Here is a 19999-nt window from a genome sequence, read left to right as displayed (position 1 = left end):
GCTAACACTTCCAGTACTATGTTGAACAGGAGTGGTGAGAGGGGACATCCCTGTCTTGTTCCTGTTCTTAACGGAAATGGTGTTAGTTTTTGTCCATTGAGTATGATGTTGGCTGTGGGCCTGTCATATATGGCTTTCATTATGTTGTGGTATGATCCTTCTACTCTCGCCTTACTGAGAGTTTTTATCAAACATGGGTGTTGAATTTGTCAAATGCTTTTTCTGCATCAATTGATATGACCATGTGGTTTTTTTTCTTTCAATTTGTTTATGTGATGTATCACGTTCATTGAGTTGCGGATATTGTACCATCCTTGCATCCCTGGGATAAATACTACTTGGTCATGGTTTATGATCTTTCTGATGTACTGCTGGATCCAATTTGATAAGATTTTGTTGAGGATTTTGGCATCTATGTTCATGAGGGATATTGGCCTCTAATTCTCTTTCATTGTGTTGTCTTTACCTGGTTTTGGTATTAGGGTGATACTGGCTTCATAGAATGAGCTTGGAAGTGTACCTTCCTCTTGAATTTTTTGTAGTAGTCTGAGGAGGATAGGTTTTAGTTCTTCCTTGAATGTTTGGTAAAACTCCCCTGTGAAGCCGTCTGGTCCTGGGCTTTTGTTTGCTGGAAGCTTTTTGATGACTGCTTCACTTTCTTCCATAGTTATTGGCCTGTTCAGATTTTTACATTCTTCGTGATTGAGTTTTGGATTGTTGTATTTTTCTAGTAATTTGTCCATTTCCTCCATGTTGTCTAGTTTGTTGGATTAGAGCTGTCCATAGTATTTTTTAACAATCATTTGTATTTCTGTGGGAGTCTGTTGTTATTTCACCTTTATCTTTCTGATTTTGTTTATTTGGGTCCTCTCTCTTTGCTTCTTAGTCTGGCTAGAGGTTTGTCAATCTTGTCTATCCTTTCAAAGAACCAGCTCTTGGTTTCATTGATTTTCTGTATTGTTTTTTTGGTTTCTATGTCATTTATTTCTGCTCTAAACTTTATTATCTCCTTCCTTCTGCTCACTCTGGGGTTTTCTTGTTGCTCTCTTTCTAATTCTTTGATATGTAGAGTTAGATGATTTACTACCATTTTTTCTTGTTCTTTGAGATAGACCTGTAGAGCTATAAACTTCCCTCTCAGGACTGCTTTCATTGTGTCCATAGGTTTTGAATTTTTGTGTTGTCATTGTAATTAGTTTCCAGGATGTTTTTAATTTCTTCTTTGATCTCATTGGTAACCCAATCAATATTTAATAGCATCCTATTCAGCTTCCAGGTGTTTGAGTATTTTGGGTTGTTTTTATTGTAGTTTATGTCTAATATTATGCCATCGTGGTCTTTGAAGATGCTTTTTATGATTTCAATCTTCTTGAATTTGGGGATACTTTGCTTGTGACCCAATATATGTTCTATTTTTGAGTATGTGTTATGAGCACTTGAGTAGAATGTATATTCCGTGGCACTGGGGTGAAGTGTTCTGAAGATGTCTATTAAGTCAGTCTGATCTAGTGAGTCATTTAGGATTGCTCTATCTTTGCTGACTGTTTGTCTAGAGGACTTATCCAGCGCCGTCAGTGGTGTATTAAAGTCCCCTACTATGATTGTATTGTTGTCGATCTCTCCTTTGATATCTTCCAGGAGTATTTTTATGAATTTGGGTGCTCCTGCAATGGGTGAATATATGTTTACCAGGGTTATATCTTCTTGTTATATTGATCCCTTTAGTATTATGAAGTGGCCTTCCTTATCTCTTGTTATGGCCTTCACTTTGAGGTCTATTTTGTCCGATATTAGTATTGCTACCCCAGCTTTCTTTTCCTTTCCATTTACCTGAAAGATGTTTTTCCATCCTTTCACTTTCAGTCTGTGTGAGTCCCTTCTAATGAGGTGGGTTTCTTGTAGACAGCAGATGTATGGGTCATGTTTTTTTATCAATTCAGCCACTCGATGTCTTCTGGTTGGAGCATTTAGTCCATTTACGTTTAAAGTTATTATTGAAAGGTATTTGTTTGTAGCCATTTCTTTTTTTTGTGTGGCTGTTTTCTTTCTGAGCTTTTTATTTCTTCTTTTTATACCAGTCCCTTTAGCATTCCTTGCATTGCTGGCTTGGTGGTGATAAACTCCCTTAGCCTTTTTTGTCTGTGAAGCTTCTTATTTCCCCTTCAAGTTTGAATGATAGCCTTGCTGGATAGAGTATTCTTGGATTCAGTCCTTTGCTTTGCATCACTTTGTAAATTTCTGTCCATTCTTTTCTGGCCTGATGTGTTTCTGTTGAGAAATCATTTAACAATCTAATGGGAGATCCCTTGTATGTAACTTTCCGTCTCTCTCTTGCAGCCTGTAAGATTCTCTCTTTGTCCTGAACATTTGCCATGGTAATTATGATGTGACTTGGTTTGGGTTTTTTCGGGTTCACCTTGTTTGGGACTCTCTGGGCTTCTGTGACTTTTTTCTTCCCCACCTCAGGGAAGTTTTCTGATATTATTTCTTCGAATAGGTTTTCTAATCCTTGTTCACCTTTCTGTTGTTCTGGTACCCCTATTATTCGTATGTTGTTTCCTTTCATGTTTTCCCAAAGCTCCCTTAGGCTCTCCTCCTGTCTTTTAATTTTTATCTCCAATTGCAGTACATTTTGGGTGTGTTTTGCTTCCTTGTCTTCTAATTCACTTATTCGGTCCTCCACTTCTCCTAGTCTACTGTTGATACTTTCAATGGAGTTTTTCATTGCAGCTATATCACTCTTCATTTCTTCTTGAGTCTTACTTAAGTTGTTGATTTTTTCATCTGTTTCTTCTAGCTTCTTCCATATGTTATTGATTTTTCATCTGTTTCTTCTTGCTTCTTGCAGAGGTTGTCGATTTTTTTCTCCATCCGGTTTATGCACTCTAGGACCCTTATTCTGAATTCTTTTTCTGTCATGTTGCATGCCTCTGTATTACTTAGCTGCTTTTCTGAAGAGTCCTCCTTCTCTTTCCTTTGGGCGTTTCTTTGTCTACCCATGTTTGATCTCACTGACATATCTAGATGCTGAGTCGTTCAGTGGTTGCTTCCTTGGTGACAGTGACTCCTTGGTCTGTGGTTGCTCTTCGGGTGGTTGTGGTAGCAGCTGCTCTTCAGTTGGCAGCAGCTCCTCTGGTGGGTGCTGTTCACAGCTGTGGTGGCTCTTCTGGCTGGTGGGGGGAGGTTTCACATACAGCTGCTGTTCCTCAGCAGAAGGTGTGGTGCTCAGGAGGTTGCTGTTTCTTGGATCTGCTGTGTTGATTTAAAGGCACAAAATCCAACACAACAAGGCACCACGTACCAGGCACTATACACAAATATATTCACGATATTAATAACCCCAAATAAAGTAGACCACCCAAATTAAGAGAATTAGGGGATAAGGAAGAAGGAAGAGAAAAAGATAAAAGAGAAAAAAGAAAAGAAAAGTAGGGACCAAAAAAAGGAGTGCAAAAATGAAATTGGGAAAACGTAGGGGGGAAAATAAAAGCGAGAAAAGAGAAGAAAAGAAAAAAAGAGAGCGAAAAGAGAGAATGAAGTGGAAGAGGGGAAGAAACTTTTTATATGAGGAGAATACTCCTATAGAACCGACACCAATCCCAACAAATTCCAGCAACAGCTCCCTGGAGATGAATGCAAACTAGAAACAACCAATAATATAGTGATGAAAATAGAATGGAGAACACTAATCCCAAAATAAAATAAAGAGAAAATAAAATGGCACTTTAAAAAATGGTAAAATGGTAGCAGTAATAATACTGGTTAAAAATAAGAAGGTAGTAATTAAAAGGGTAAAATCAGGCGATGGAAAAAGAAGGAAAAAAAAGAAAAGAAAAAAAAGAAGAAAGAGAAAAAAAAGAAAAAAAATTGGTTTCTTAGTTAAAAGGTGAAAAAAGAAAAAAAAATTGCAATATTGAAGGTCCTTCGGTTCTTCTATTCTTCACTGTGGCTCGCCTTAGACCTGCCAGGTATTCAAGAGAGTGTTGAGTTTCCCTGTGATACACTGTTCCTCTGTGTTGTAAACCACAGTCTTTATTTTAAAGCAGGCCGTATTTATTTCCCAGACTTCCTTATTTTGTGTTTAGCAAAGAGTCAGTTTGTGGGTCATCCTCTGGGTGGCAGTGTTCTGGGGTTGGCCTCTGAGGCTATAGGGCCTGTCTCTCCAGTGGAAGTTCACTGCCCAGAGCTGGCTGCGTAATAGTTAGTTACCGGCGCTGTGTTGTTGCTGGGATTGAAAATCCCTCTATAGGCCAGACCCTGTTAACTCCCAGGGACTGATCAGGATATTTTAATCCTTGATCTCATTCAGGGTGGAATCTGGGTGTGGCTGTGCTCCTTGCCTGGGGGCTGGGGGGAGGAGTCTCACTTTCCGGAGAGAATGACTGCCCCATTCCTGGGCTCAGGGGTGTCTCAGCACTCAATTCGCTGCCACCTCTCCCGGCCCCCCTTCTCTCCTCAGTCTCTCCCCAGATTCCACTCCTCTGCACACTCTCCCTCTCTTCAGCACAGGTGAGTGTCTGAAATGTCCCATGTACAGCACAGGTGAGTATCCGAAATGTCCCTTGAACAGGATTCAGTGAAAACAAACAAACAAACGCCGGGCGTGGAAACGGGGAAGGCTTGGTTACTGTAAGCTTCTTGTCTTACTGGCACTGCATGGTCTGGTCAGCTCTTCAGGCTGTCCCCTTTAGGCTCAGTCCTCCGTGATCACAGAACCCAGCTCTCAATTTCCCCGGCAGTGCCAGGAATCCCGCGGTTCTCTTTTCCCCCGTCAGGGGCTGTGACTGTCCCAAGGGACACGGCTGTCTGCCACGCGGTCTCCCTCCGACTCTCTGGGCTCAGAGGTCTGGCAAACTTTCCTGCCCAAATCCCTGGGTTTTTTTTCCTTTCCAGGGGAGTTCTGCTCTTCCCGGCTGCAAACCGTCTCACCAGCTGAGCAATTTCGCCAATTCAGGGTGGGTGTTATTAGTTTCAGCTGCTCACTCCATTTGCTCTGGGACACGACCTGGGATGCGTCTGCCTATATCGCCACCATCTTCCATCCCACTTGATATGATTTCAATCTTCTTGAATTTGAAAAGTCTTTGTCTATGTCCCAATATGTGGTCTATCATTGAAATGGACCCATGTACACTGGAGAAGAATGTGTATTCTGTGGCTTTGGGATGAAATGTTCTGAAGATGTCAATTAAGTTTATCTGATCTAGTGAGCCATTTAGGATTGATATTTCTTTGCTGATTTTTTGTTTAGAGGATTTATCTAGTGGTGTTAGTGAGGTTTCAAAGACCCCTTCTATGACTGTATTGCTGTGAACATCTCCTGTGATATCTTCCAGAATTTTTTATGTATTTGGGTGCTCCTGTATTGTGTGCATATATGTTTACCAGAGTTATATCTTCTTGTTCAATTGCTCCCTTTAGTATTGTGAAATGGCCTTCGTTACCTCTTGTTATGGCCTTTACTTTGAGGTCTAATTTGTCAGATATAAATATTGCTACCCCAGCTTTTTTTTTTTCATTTCCATTCACCTAAAAATCCTTTTTCCATCCCTTCACTCTCAATCTGTGTGTATCCTTTGTTCTGAGTTGGGTCTCCTATAGACAGTAGACATATGGGTCATGTTTTCTTATTCACTCAGCTACCCTATGTCTTTTTGTTGGGACATTTAATCCATTTACATTTAAAATTATTATTGATAGGTGCTTGTTTGCCACCATTTTTATTCTTTATGCCTGTGTTCCCTCTTCCCTTCTTATTTCTTATTTTTACAGCAGTCCCTATAGCATTTCTTGCATTCCTTTTTTGGTGGTAATAAACTCCCTTAGCCCTTGTCTGTGAAGCTCATGATTTCACCTCAGCTTTGATTGATAGCCTTACTGAGTACAGTATTCTTAGATTCAGACCCTTATTTTACATGACTTTTTATATTTCAGTCCAGGGAATCTTCTGGGCTGTTGTGTTTCTGTTGAGAAATCAGTCAATAGACTGTTGGGAGATCCCTTGTAGGTAATTGTCTGTCTCTCTCTGGCAGCCTTTAAGATTCTTACTTTGTCATTGGTGTTTGCCAATTTAATTATAATGTGTTTTTGCATCAGTCCTTTTGGGTACATTATTTTGGGGACTCTGTGAGCTTCTTGGACTTGTGTGAGTTTTTTCTTCTTCCCAGTATCAATGAAGTTTTCTGTCATTATTTCTTCCTATAGGTTTGCTATTCTTTGCTCAGTTCCCTCTCCTTCTGTGATCTCTATTATGAGGATGTTGTTTCATTTAGTGTTGTCCCAAAGTTCCCTTAGGCACTACTCCTATTTTTTAAGTTTTTCCAGTTGCTGCTCCACTTGGGTATTTTTTCCTACCTTTTCTTATAGCTCACTGATGTGGTCCTTTGTTTCTTCTAGTCTACTGTTGATGCTCTCTATTGTGTTCTTTATTCCAGTGATGTCATTTTCATTTCTTCTGGGTTCTTCTTCACTTCCTCTTGGTCTTACACATATTGTTGAATTTGTCTTCCATCCTTTTCAATGTCCTTATATTTTATGACCATTGCTCTGAATTCTTTCCCTGACATATTGCTTGCCTCCATTTCATTTACTTCCCTTTCTGGTGATTCCTCCTTTTCTTTCATATGGGTGTTTCTTTGTCTTTCCATGTTCGATCCTCTCAGGGTGTCTGGGTATGTAGCTCTATCTCTCCTGCATTGTCTTAAAGGCACAAAATAAAACACAACAAGATACAATGCACAGGGCACCAAACACAAATGTATTCACCAATAACCCCAAACAATGGTGACCACCAGAGAAAAGAGAATTAGGGGAGAGATAAGAGTGCAAAAATGATTTTGAGAAAACGTAAAAATATAAGAGAGAAAAGAAATAAGAAAAAGAAGGGAAAATATATGTATATGGGGAGAAAATTTTAAAAAGAACAACTAATCAAAAAAATGCAAACAACAAACACCCAGCTGAATCTGAGGAGGTAGAGCTCTCTCTAGATCAGTGGTTCTCAACCTTTCTATTGCTGCGACCCTTTAATACAGTTCCTCATGTTGGTGACCCCAACCATAAAATTATTTTTGTTGCTACTTCATAACTGTAATTTTGCTACTGTTATGAATCGTAATGTAAATATCTGATATGCAGGATGTATTTTTATTGTTACAAATTGAACATAATTAAAGCATAGTGATTAGTCACAAAAACAAATGTAATTATATATGTGTTTTCCGATGGTCTTGGGCGACCCCTGTGAAAGTTGTTCGACCCCCAAAGGGGTTGCGACCCACAGGTTGAGAACTGCTGCTCTGGGTGATCTCTGACCTTTCTATCCATGGATTGCCTTACCAGCTGTGTTTAATTTGCCAATTCCAGGTGGATGTTTTTTGATTCAGCTGTTTCTTCTCTCTTCTCTGTGAGAAAGCACAGGGCCCATCTGCATATTTGGCACCGATTTGTCTCCCCCTGCACAAACTTTTTAGGCACCTGTGGTCAGGGTGGCTGGAGTCTCAGTATTTGTGCGTTCTCAGCTGAGGCAGCTGGTCCCTGGGTATTGTGTTTTTAGGGTCCAGAGAGTTATCCAAGATCTTTCTGGGTGAAGGTAACACTGGGCTTCTGATCACAGCTGCTCTTCCCTTCAAGATCCAAACCAGAATTTCTTATTGAAATTCTCTGAGTCTTAGATCTAGATGTCTGTGTCTTTCTCTATATTACAGAAGCTTTCAGTCATTATTCTTTAGATAAGATTTCAGCCTCTTTATCTTTCTTCTCTTTCTCAGATCTCTATAATGCAAATATTGTTCTGTTGTTGGAGGTAATAAAAAAATCAAACTTGCCCTAGCCGGCTTGGCTCAGTGGATAGAGCATCAGCCTGCGGACTGAAGGGTCCCAGGTTCGATTCCGGCCAAGGGCACATGCCTGGGTTGCAGGCTCGTTCCCCAGTAGGGGGTGTGCAGGAGGCAGCCAATCAATGATTCTCTCTCATCATTGGTGTTCCTATCTCTCTCTCCTTCTCCCTTACTCTCTGAAATCAATAAATATATTTAAAGTTATTTAAAAAAAAATCAAACTGCTGGTTGACTCACAAGCTGGACCCAGTGTTTTAACCTGTCTTTGGAATGTAAGATCTACCTATCTTTCCCACAGTGGGAGCTGTTTCAAGGACATAACATTGAGAGAATAAGTTAAAACCATTTGATATATATATATATATATATATATATATATATATATGCACTAAATTAAGGTCTCTATATAAATTTTTCAGATTCTAGAAGCAAATGAGATCTACTCATCTTGTGGGAACCAAGGAAACCAAGTTTCCTTACTTATTAAATCTATTACCTATCAATCTGTTGTCACCTGCCTCTTAGGCCTCTCCTTGCCCTCTGAGTAAGGAGCCAGTTTGCTAACCAGCATGGTCGACCTGATGCTATCCCATAAGACTACCTTCACTCTTTTTCATTCTTTTTTCTTTATGCTCCTATGATTGGATAAATTCTACTGTCCTATCTTAAAATGTTCCAAGTTGTTTTTCTGTTTCATATTTTCTTATGTTAAATCCCTATATTGAAATTTTCAGTTCAGTTCCTGTATTCTTCAGCTATCTATTTGTGTTTGGTACTTTCTGTCCCTTGTTTAAATTTTCACTTTGTTCATTCATTGTTCTCGGGACCTCAGTGAGCATCTTTGGACCCTTATTTTGAACCCTTTTTCAGGTAAATCACTTACCTCTGTTTCATTAATGTCTTTTCTGAGTTTTTATTTATTTATTTTTGTTTATTTGGAATATAATTCTTTGTTTTTCATTTTCCTTGACTCCCTGTGTTGGTTTCTGAAAATTAAATAAAACAGCCACCTCTCTCAGTTTTAAAGAAGTAGCTTTTGTAGCAGATAAAACCTCCCATTCGACTCTGACTTACCTCTTAGTTGTTTCTCAGACCTTATAATTGTCCAAGCAGTCTTCTTATTCTTAATGGCTACCAGTAGTTTAGAATATTCCAAGACCTTTTAATCTCCCAAAGGACAGAGTCTCAGTCAATGCCTAGATACAGGCTGATTGGAAGGCAGACTTTCAGGTAACAACTTTTAAAGTATGCAAACATACTTTTTTTAGGTGAAGATTGGAAAATGGGAGTTTCTCTCTTCTATTTGAACTGATTCCTGGGGGAATGGGCAGCTAAGAACTCTTTCTTTGTATGACACCTTCTCCTTGAATCCATAAACACAAGCTCTGCTGGCTATCAGAGGCAGGCTACCAATGGATGTGTATCATGAATGACAGCCACAACAGCTAGGGATACCAGACAAGTACACAAGCTCCTTTTGGGGGATATCAGTGACCTGGGGTGGGACAGAGGAAAATCATGAAGTTGGCTTCCATTGGCCTCTGTGATCTCTGGAGAGTATTGCTGTTGGCTCCTAGGTGTGTGTTAAATTAGAAACCTGTGCCCCAAATTTAGAAATACACTTTTTTTCCAAAAACAAATATGCTACTTTCACATAAAGACTGGCTTGTGTCAATCTGTTGCCGCTGTGTGTTGAGCCATGGTAAGTCACATAGGACCTTTATTAACTGTCTCTGTGTTTGCTGTAGCATTGTGGGACATGAACACAAGCCCCCTTGGCTTTCAAAGCTAGGTGTTTTGGCAACTCATCCTGTACATAGAAATCTTAAAAGTTGGAGCATCACATGTGATGTACATACCCATTGCTACTCAGGGAGAAGCTGGGAGTTCTGAGTTCCCTCCTGGTTGTGTGTCACTATACCAGGTGTGGAGTTTATGATAACATAGTGTTACGGCCTTTCTTATCTGTTTCAATATGAGTTTTCTCTCATTTTCCCAGTGTATAGAAGTCACACAGCTAGTTTCTGGATTTCTTTCAGAGGAAATTGTTCTGTATGTAGCTGTAGATTCAGTGTGTCCATCACTATCTTGGACTAGACCATTATAACTAATTTAGATGTAATAGGTGGTGATTTTATATTTTAATCAAATCCATTAGTCTGCTAGTACAATTAATGTTCTAAATCTACAAATATAAAGGAACTTTGTAGAGAGATAAAGGTGGATTCTCTGATGAACAAAATAGATCCAAAATCATAGAAGCATGGAAAACTGATACATCTCAGAGGGAAGGCGGGGGTGGGTGGGGAAAGATTAACCAAAAAACTTATATGAATTTAGGCATAGCCATGGACACAAACAATAGTGTGGTGAAGGCCTGGCAGGGTGGGGGGTATGGGATGGAGGAGATCAGTGGGGAAAAATAGGGGCCTTCTGTAATAATTTCAACAATAAAGATAAATTTTTTAAAAAGATGGATTCAACAGGTATATTCTAAAATTTAGCAGTTTTCTCAAAACGTCTTATATCTAGAAGTAAGACACTATAGTTACTGAAACTATCCAGGTCTTTGTCCTCTGTTGGTGGTCCTGAAACATCTAGTGGCTTCCAAAGTTTATTTTTGCATTTGGGGAGCACTGGAAGCATCTTGTAGGGTCAAAGGTGTCATTTAAAATGATCAGGAGTACTCTTCTAGGAAGCTAGGCTAATGGATTTGCTGGTTAGCACAATCCAACATTGTAGGGTTGCTTAATCTAAGCTGGTAATTCACAATCCATGGAACAAAGGTTTTTCAGGGTTCATCTCAATTTTGAAGAGAAAGTGTGGGCAGGAATATGATTTTCCAAAACATACCCATCCAAATTTTAAAAGTTCACTTACTTTGGAAATATACTAATGCAACTATTAATACATGGTACTAAGGTAACATGAACTCTTGCATGTGGTTCTGTGTCAATCTCAAGGTTATCACAAATTGGGGAGAAAATAGCTGAAGTGATACAAGTCAGATAAAGTAATAGAATCACTGAAGTGAAGGAGGAACAAAAATAAGGTTTGATTGTTGTCCTTCTAAATTAGGCTCAGTGTCATGAGGACAGATGCCCAAAGAAATAGCATTTTAACACTTGACTCCTAATTTCAAGGAATGAGATGATGATAATCTTTATTATTTTATTATCAGGAAGAGAGACAATTGTAAATAATGAGGCTTAATGAACACATAACAAAAGTTGTTATGTTTGTGGTTGTTGATGTGCTTTTATCTGCATAAATGTCTTCTTTTTATGAAAATACTAGTGTCCTGGTGCACAGATTTGTGCACATGAAAGGAAATTAATTAGAAGAAATATTTTAATATGACTATTCGCCCTTTCTTTATAATAGAAGTGTCAACCAAATTCACGATCTACAATGACGGATTGAAATACACATATGCGATTGGCGCTAACAAGAGCTTTATATGTATCACGCATGTGTGAGTCATATAGACTTTTATATATATATCGATAAACTTGCTTAATTAGACCTGCTTTCTGATTTAGCTAAACTTTTTCCAGCTCAATGAAGCACCCAAATTTTGTTTCAGGTAATTTTCAACAACACAGCAGTATATATCAATAAGAAGCAGATTATTATGGTAGATCATGCAGGTAGAAAAAAATGGTAAAATATTTAACTGTAGCAGTGTTAGACTATATTCTGAGCAGTGAGAAAACCTGAAGTCATTTTCAAGTTACACTGTTTCTTATTTCTCTTCAGTTGGGTCAAGTTTCTAAACTTTCTAAATCTCCATTGTCTTGCTAATGAAAAGAAAATAAGATTCTACTAAGTCTTCTATCTACCTAACCCAGGACTTCTGTGAGTATCAAATGAGATGAGGCATGGAAAAATGTTTCAAAAAGATTTGGTTGAACTGTAAATGTTTGCACCTGGCTATAAAGCAAGTCAGGTTCCTGGGCTGAAGAAACTCCAAGGAAGCTAGTTGCTAGGGAGAGGATGCCAGGCATTGCTACATGACATCATTACCCAGGGCCCTTAGTGACCATTTCTGGCCTGGGCTGGGCTGTGGTTGCATTTTGTGCCTTGGGGTCTTGACAGCTTTGGCTGCGATTTGGTGGGGTGTCGCTCTGGGGTGGTGGTAGGTCCTGTGTCCTACTTGGGGGAAGCCGAGTGTTGGTTTGTCAGCACCAGGTCCGTGGTGCCATTTATTTTTAAATGGCCAGTGCACATCATGGCAGCTCCTGCATTGAGCGTCTGCCCCCTGGTGGTCAGTGCATGTCATAGCTACTGATTGGAGGGAAGGACAGACACTTAGCCTTTTATATATACTAGAGGTTTGGTGCACGAAATTAATGCACGGGGGGAAAAGAGGGGGTCCTTCAACCTGGTCTGCCACCAATCACAATCCAGGAGCCCTCAGGGCATCTCCTCTTCAGCAGGAGGTGATCAGATGATCAGGAAAAGGCGCTGCCCCCATCACCCTGCTGCTGCTGCCACTGCCAGCCGCTGCAGCTGCCAGCCCTCACCCCTCACTTCTTAGCGCTGGCCCTGCCCCCCACCCACTGGTGGGTGGGGGGTGATCTGGGGCCAGGCCAAGTGGGGGAGGAGCTGTGGGAGGTTGAGGTACAGCAGGTTGCACCCTGTCCAGCCTCTGTGGAGGCTTGGCACCTGGACCAGGCCCACATTGCTGCCTCTGTGGCTTTGTCCTGGATGGATGTCCAGATGGACATCCAGAACATGTCTGCCCTAATTAACATATTACCCTTTTATTAGTATAGATAAGGGCAGCACTGGGACCAGGCCGCCCTGTGGCCTGTCCTGCACCACCTTTGCGAAAGGGGGTGAGTCAATGCCTTCTCACCATCTCTGCAAAAGGGGCCCACCCTGGCCTGCCCCTCCCCTCCCGCACTAGCACCGAACTGGCCTGCCCTTCCCGCACGAGTGCTGGACCAGCCTGCCTCTCCCACATGGCGCTGGCCCTAGGCCCTTGCAGCGGCTATGGCTTTGTCCTGGATGAATGTCCAGATGGACATCCAGAAGATATCCACCCTAATTAGCATATTACCCTTTTACTAGTATAGATAAACTAGAAACCCAGTGCACGAAATTCATGCATGAGTAGGGTCCCTGGGCCTGGCTTAAGTGCCCATCAGTAGGCAGATTGGGGCCTTCCCGCTGCCAGGGGGACCATCCTTCATTCTATGCCAACCCCTGGTTGTCAGTGCATGTCATGATGAGCGATTGAACTCCCACTCTCCCAGTTGAACTCCCAAGGGGACAGTTTGCATGTTAGGCTTTTATATATTTAGACTAGAGGCCCAGTGCACAAAAATTTGTGCACTCAGGGATAGGGGGTCCCTCAGTCTGGCCTGTGCCCTCTCATAGTCTGGGACCCCTCGGGGGAGACCACTTGCTAGCTTAGGCCTGCTCCCTGGGGGATTGGGCCTAAGATGGCAATCAGACATCCCTCTGGCAGCCCGGCAGCCCTCGGGGGATGTCCACTTGCCAGCAGGGAGCACACCAAAGCTGCAGTCAGACATCCTTAATGCTGCTGAGGAGGCAAGAAAGGCTCCCACCACCATCGCTGTACTGGCAGCCATCAGCCTGACTTGTGGTTGAGCAGAGCTCCCCCTGTGGGAGTGCACTGACCACCAGGGGGCAGCTCCTGCATTGAGCATCTGCCCCCTGGTGGTCAGTGTGTGTCATAGTGACCAGTCATTCCCAGTCTTTCTGCTATTAGGGTCAGTTTGCATGTTATCCTTTTACTATATAGGATAGAGGCCAGGTGCATGGGAGGGGGCCAGCTGGTTTGCTCTGAGGGGTGTCCCCGATCAGGGTGGGGGTCCCACTTGGGTGCCTGGCCAACCTCTGTGAGGGGCTGATGGCTGTTTGCAGCTGGTCACACCCCCTTCAGGGTGGGGGTCCGCACTGGGGTGCCTGGCCAGTCTGGGTGAGGTGCTGAGGGCCATTTTCAGGCTGGCAGGCAATTGAAGCCTCCAGCCTCTTTTTTTTTTTTTTTCAAATTCTGGGATTTATTTACCTTCTATAGCTGTCACTGGAGCTGAGAGCCAGCTCAAGCTCTGAGGCCGTTGCCAGCTGAAAACAGGTATCTGGGTTTGTTTAGCTTCTATAATTAAAACTCTGTTGCCATCACTGGCACTCTAAACTCTGAGGCCCTGGCTGGCTGAAAGCAGGTATCTGGGGGTTTGCTTAGCTTCTATAATTGCAACATTGTTGCATCCAGAGCTTAGAGCTGGCTGCGGCAGGCCAGGCTGAGAACCTTGGCTTCCTCCATTGCCGGGGCAACCAAACCTCATGTTCACTTCAGCTGCATGGCTGCTGGCCGCCATCTTTGTTGGCAGTTAATTTGCATATCCTGCTTTTTAGCCAATGGGAAGCGTTGCGGAGGTATGGTTAATTACCATGTTTGTCTATTATTAGATAGGATGATAGTAGAATAAATGCATACCTTCCAGAAGATCAATTTGCTGATGGATCAGTATCTCATCTACCTAATATCATAAAAAAATTAAGCTGTTAGTATACATCATGATTTTTTAAGTTAACCAAATTAAGAATCATTTTTATATTTTAAAATGTATGTAAATAGCAATATTTGTCAATATCAATATTTAATAATTGTATTAATTTAAAGTGTAAAACTAAGGTTAAATAGTTTATAATTTATAAAGAATGTTGAGTATGTTTACTATTAAGCTGAGCAAATTACTTTGACAGAAATACCTATAAAAATGAGAAAACACTATTCATTCTAAAAGATGTTTAGAAATTAGTGAGACCTTTTCATCCATTTAAAAACTTTTTTCTATAAATTTCAAAATTACTTTCTATGTATACTTGATATCATTATTTGTAGTAAGAAATAGCTTCCTTCTGAGATGTATCAGTCTGTTTCATGCTTCTATGTCTCTGGATCTGTTTTTTTCACCAGTGAATCCATCTTTATCTCTCTACAAAGTTCCTTTCTATTTGTAGATTTAGAACATAAATTGTACTAGCAAAGTAATGGATTTGATTAAAATATACAATTACCACCTATTATATTTAAATTACTTATAATAGTTTAGTTCAAGATGGTGATGGACACTCTGAATCTATAGCTACATATAGAACAATTTCCTCTGAGTCCCTGATTTTAAAAAAATCTACTTAGTTATTTCTTGAATATGTGAACTACTAAAATTCTTATATGCTGCTCAAGTGCATTATGAGAAATTAAATTAGTAAAGAGAGTAGTGATTGGCTATTATAGGAATATTTATTTATTTATAAATTGATACATTAGAACTTCTGTTTCTACTTTATCTATGAGATTCCTAATACCAAACAAATATAAAGTCTCATATTGCTGATAAACTATTTTGTAGTACATAAAGTCCAGGATTTTATTTTTTTATTGGTAGTGTTAACCCTCAGGAAGAAGATACCTATCAAGAAGGGATCCTGATGACTAACTGGGCTCAAATTTTTAAAAAGATCCTAGTAGCCATTTCTAAACAGAGGCCTCTTATGCAAGCCACACTTCAGGGAGAAGTCTGCACTAAGCTGCATGCCTCCTGCACTGAACTGCCTGCCTTCACTGTGTTCCTGTCATCTGGGCCAGCCTGTTTAAAGGAGTTCCTGGAATTGTATTTCAACCAATAGGACTGAGACTTTCCCTGTCCATTCAGAGCTGTGCAGCTTTGTTCTTATCAATATCTTTACTGATCAATCAGAGCAGTTTCATTCTGATGAATTAGGACAGGACAGCTTTTAGGATCAATCAAACTGTGAGGATTTAAAGTCCTCATTTGCATGAGGACAGACCAATCAGCAATGAGGGATAGGGAATTTATTTCTATATAAGTCAGCTCCCCTTGACTCAGGGAGCATAATTTCCCTTTCCACATACACTGAAGATTGAGTTTCCCTGGCTGGAGCTGCAATACCAAAGATGTTTCACCAGACCAGAATGGAGCAGCCAGGAGTAGTGTGGAACAGAGAAGAACAGGTGGAGCACTTTGGACCAGAGTAGATTGGGGAAGAGCACAGCTGTCTAGTTGGAGAGAGGCCTCACCCTTGGGGTGCCTCACTTAAGAGCTGCCTCACACTGGGATGTTCCACAGCCATGCTATTTCATAATTAATTGCAACAAAATTGAGCTGTTCCACAGCCATGCTGAATCTCAATTGAGTTGTTGGCACTGATCAAAGTTTCCTTCTTCACTGTACCTTAAATAGGGAATTCCTATAGGCATTGAACTGGCACTAACAACTATTGGTTGACAATAGTTTCTATAAAACTGGGTTTTCTGAAGAAGAAAAGCATCATAAAAATGTAATTTTATTAATTAAAATAAAAAGTGAGTCATATTATATAAAATATTCAAACTCTTTTCTTGGTACCACTTATTGAAACTCAGCACTAAACTTTGTTGTTTATTATTTCCTACGCCTAGGAAATTATTAAGTATTGGGATTAGGGAACCAAGATACAGAACCAAAGTTCAAGAAGTAAAAAGCCATTCTTACTTCCTTGGCATTTTGATGCTGAACATTTCATGTAACTTCTCTGGACCTCAGTTTCTTCTTTCATAAAATGTTAATAATTATAGCACCTAAATATCATAGCATTTCTAAAAGGATTAAAGTAGTTAATACTTGTATTAGAAACAAAGCCTGGAAAATGGTGCTTAATAAATGTTTGCTATTGACTGGTATCACAGATTATATTCAAGATCATAGAAAATACATTTGCTTTAAAAGTAAACCTGACCTAGAAGAATTAGAGTAATTTGTTAATAAAAAAAAAATGTTGTGAATTAGCCATTTATAAATAAGTAAACTGGAAGCACAGTTTTATTTGAGGTATTTGTAATTACCTGACTTAAATATTCCAACCCTGGTGGACAGTCTGATGGAGGTGGTGATGCTGGCATCCATGGTACCCCTTCTGGTCCACCTGGCTGATTATACACTGGCTGGTGTTGGACAGGAAAGCCCACTGGACCAGCACCTGAATAGCCAGGGAGTGGAACTGAGTAGTCAGCCTCGGGGTGAGGATAGGCATTCTGGAGGCCAGGTTGGCCACTATATACTGGAGGTCCTGAAATATGAACAAGTAAAATAGTTTGTATCTGGACAGAAAAACAGAAACATTAATCAATACATTTAGAATTTCCCCAGTTATCTACAAACTGAAATTTCAAATTAAGAAGTATATATGCAACCCTATGTTCATAGCAGCACAATTTACAATAGCTAAGATTTGGAAACAGCTCAAGTGTTAACAATTGTATAAAAAGGCTGTGGTACATTTACACAATGAAGTACTATGCAGCTGTAAAAAAAAGAAGGAACTCTTACTATTTGCAACAGTATGGAGGGACCTAGAAAGTATTATGCTAAGCAAAATAAGCCAGTCAGAGAAAGATAAGTATCACATGATCTCACTCATATGTGGAATCTGATGAACAACATAAACTGATGAACAAAATAGATCCAGAGACATAAAAGCATGGAACAAACTGAAAATTTTCAGAGGGAAAGTGAGTGTGTGTGTGGGTAGGGAGAGATTAACCATGGAACTTATATGCATACATGCATAGCCCATGAACATAGAAAATAGCATGGTGGATCCATTTTTTATGTTTTCTATCTTTTTCTTAAACTTCTCACTGAGGTCATCTACTCTTTCTGTAAGTTCATTGAACATCCTTGTAACCAGTGTTTTGAACTTTGCATTTGGTAGATTGCTGGTCTCCATTTTGTTTAGTTCTTTTTCTTGAGTTTTGTTCTTTTTTTTTTTTTCCAGTTGGGACATATTTTTGGTCTTCTCATTTTGGCTTCCTACCTGTGTTTGTTTCTGTGTATTAGGTATATCTGATACCTCTCCCAGCCTTGCTAGTGTTCTTATGTAGTAGGTGTCCTATGGGGCTCAGGGGCACAATCTCCATGCTCACTTGAGTCCAGTGTGTGTGCCCTCTGTTGTAGTTGAGCCTTTATTGCTGTTGTAACGTCAGTCAGAAGGACTTACTCTCAGCCTGATTGATTGGCTATCAGGAATTGCTGTGACTGCAGCAGAGGAACTGTTGTTGTGCAGGGGCTGACCCCACAGAGCAGAATTCACTTTAGGGGCATCTGATGCCTGCTGAAGTCAATTGTTGTCTTCAATTGCTGTCTTCACCTGGTGTGAGCGACATAGCTCCATGCCCCAAATTCTTAAAATGATGTAAGACTTGATTCATTTGGATGAAACATTCAAAATTAGTCACATGAAATTCTGTGTAAAACTAAGGTTAATGTTACAGAAATATTTTATAGTCTATCACCCAGCACTTCCCAAAGTGATGTGATCACAAAGCATTTATGTGGGAATATGTATAACATGCTAATATCTCAATAGCTAGGGATCCTTGAAAAATGTTGTGTGAGATAAAGTCATCTATATCCTCCACTGAATTACCCTCATCCTGAGTTTCTGTCAATTGCTTCTATAATGTTCACCAACACATTCCTTAATTAGGAGCTATAGAGGAAATTAACATTTCAATAATTTCCTTGAGAATGTGATATATTTTAAATTATATATTTTGCTCTCAAAAATATCTATACTTTTAGTCCTCTAATACACAATCCCTTAATATTATTTTGCCACTTATTATTTTTTAAACATTACAACTTCTTTTGTAAATCAGTTAAGTCACATTGTTACATTATTTTGACTTGCTAGTTAGTAGAGAGAGAAACCAATATTACTTGGAGAGATACAATGAAATGTTCCAGGAGGGCATTTAAAGATGAAAATTATTTCCAAAAATAAAAGTACAGATCACTTTTAAGCTACTTTTGACTGCCAAGCTAAATTTGAAATAGCTTCAGAAAGTGGAATAGATTGCCTAAAGAAAGTAAACACAGAACTTCAGAATTAATCGTCAATGTATATTTTCATCCTAATGGTGCAGCAGAGTGCTTTTAAAAGCATGCACACTAGCTGTTTGTGAGGCATTGTGCTATTTTCATTAGAATAAGAGACTTTACAGGATTAATAAGGCAATTATATCTTATGCTGCTTTCTTTGAATTCCCCATTATAATTTCTTTGAGGAATTATCTGGCTCCCTAGAGGTTAAACTGAACATCAGCCTGAAACCATTTGAGTTCCTCTGCAACACATACCATTAAGCATTACCATCAAATCTCATGGTGGAAGATAAAAGACATGCTAACTACTGAGGAGGCTGAAGTATAAATCTGGAATTAAATATGCTTCTTTCAATACCACAAAATCTATCAAGCCACTTATCAACCAGAACACAAAAGCATTTTGTGAGCTACATAAAATAAAATTTAAGACAGATTAAAAAAAAGAAAAGAAAATAGCATGGTGAAGGCCTGGGAGGGGCAGGTGCAGGGTGGAGGTAGTTAATGGGGGAAAAAAAAACAAGAAAGGGGACATATGTAATACTTTCAACAATAAAGGTAAAAGAAAAATAAATAATTGAAACACCAAAAGCTCACTGGGAAAAAGAAAGAATACTGTTTCAACAAAGCTTAAGGTTTGTGTTTTTGTCTTTCAGCAAGTTTTCTATTAAATATCTGTGGTTTCATATATACTTCTATTATGAGGGTGGTGGAATGTGAGTCAAGTCAACTTGCAGCCTTACCATTATTGTTAAAAATTTAGATATAAATGTTAGAAACCCGAGGAAAATAAATAAAGTCAACAATGATCTAGAGTCGCCTACATAAAGATTCTGGAATTTCTTCATGGAAAAGAGAGATGGCATTGGGAAGAAGGCCAATCATAGAAATTGTGAGCCAGTGTTTCCAGAACCAAAACAGACTGCAAAAAATGATATTTTAGAACTCTAACAAATAGTAGCTCTTTGATGTATAGAATTGGGGCCAGTTGTGTCCCCTCAAGGGATATTTGGCAAAATCTGAACATGTTTTTGGTTGTCACAATGGGAGGGGATAGTGATATTGACCAGGAATGCTGATAAATATCCTAAAATGCCTAAAACAATCCCGAGGAAAAGAATTTTCCATCCAAAAATATAATGCCACTATTTAAAAACCCAGGTACAGAGGAAAAGGCCTGTCATTCCATTCAGTACTATCCAGATACTTGTGTGAGTTAACATTTGCAAGAAGTTTTTGA

At 39.7% G+C, this 19999-nt stretch overlaps 1 protein-coding gene across 1 annotated transcript in view; it reads right to left on the bottom strand.

Moving 5' to 3' along the window:
- Positions 1-17793, bottom strand: part of LOC308515452 (phospholipid scramblase 2-like) — a gene marked incomplete at both ends in the record, with an annotated part of 90875 nt that extends 73082 nt beyond the window's left edge. Inside the window, 3 exons of the mRNA XM_081086032.1 lie at positions 14308-14350; positions 16720-16943; positions 17727-17793. Of these exons, the coding sequence (XP_080942158.1) occupies positions 14308-14350; positions 16720-16943; positions 17727-17793 (334 nt within the window). The remainder of the gene's footprint in view (positions 1-14307; positions 14351-16719; positions 16944-17726) is intronic.
- Between the last annotated feature and the right edge of the window lie 2206 nt (positions 17794-19999).

The sequence above is a fragment of the Myotis nattereri genome (assembly GCF_964212035.1).
Source record: "Myotis nattereri genome assembly, chromosome: 3".
Classification (NCBI taxonomy): domain Eukaryota; kingdom Metazoa; phylum Chordata; class Mammalia; order Chiroptera; family Vespertilionidae; genus Myotis; species Myotis nattereri.
Note: the sequence above shows the minus strand (reverse complement) of the source record. Positions and strands in the feature narration are given on the sequence as shown.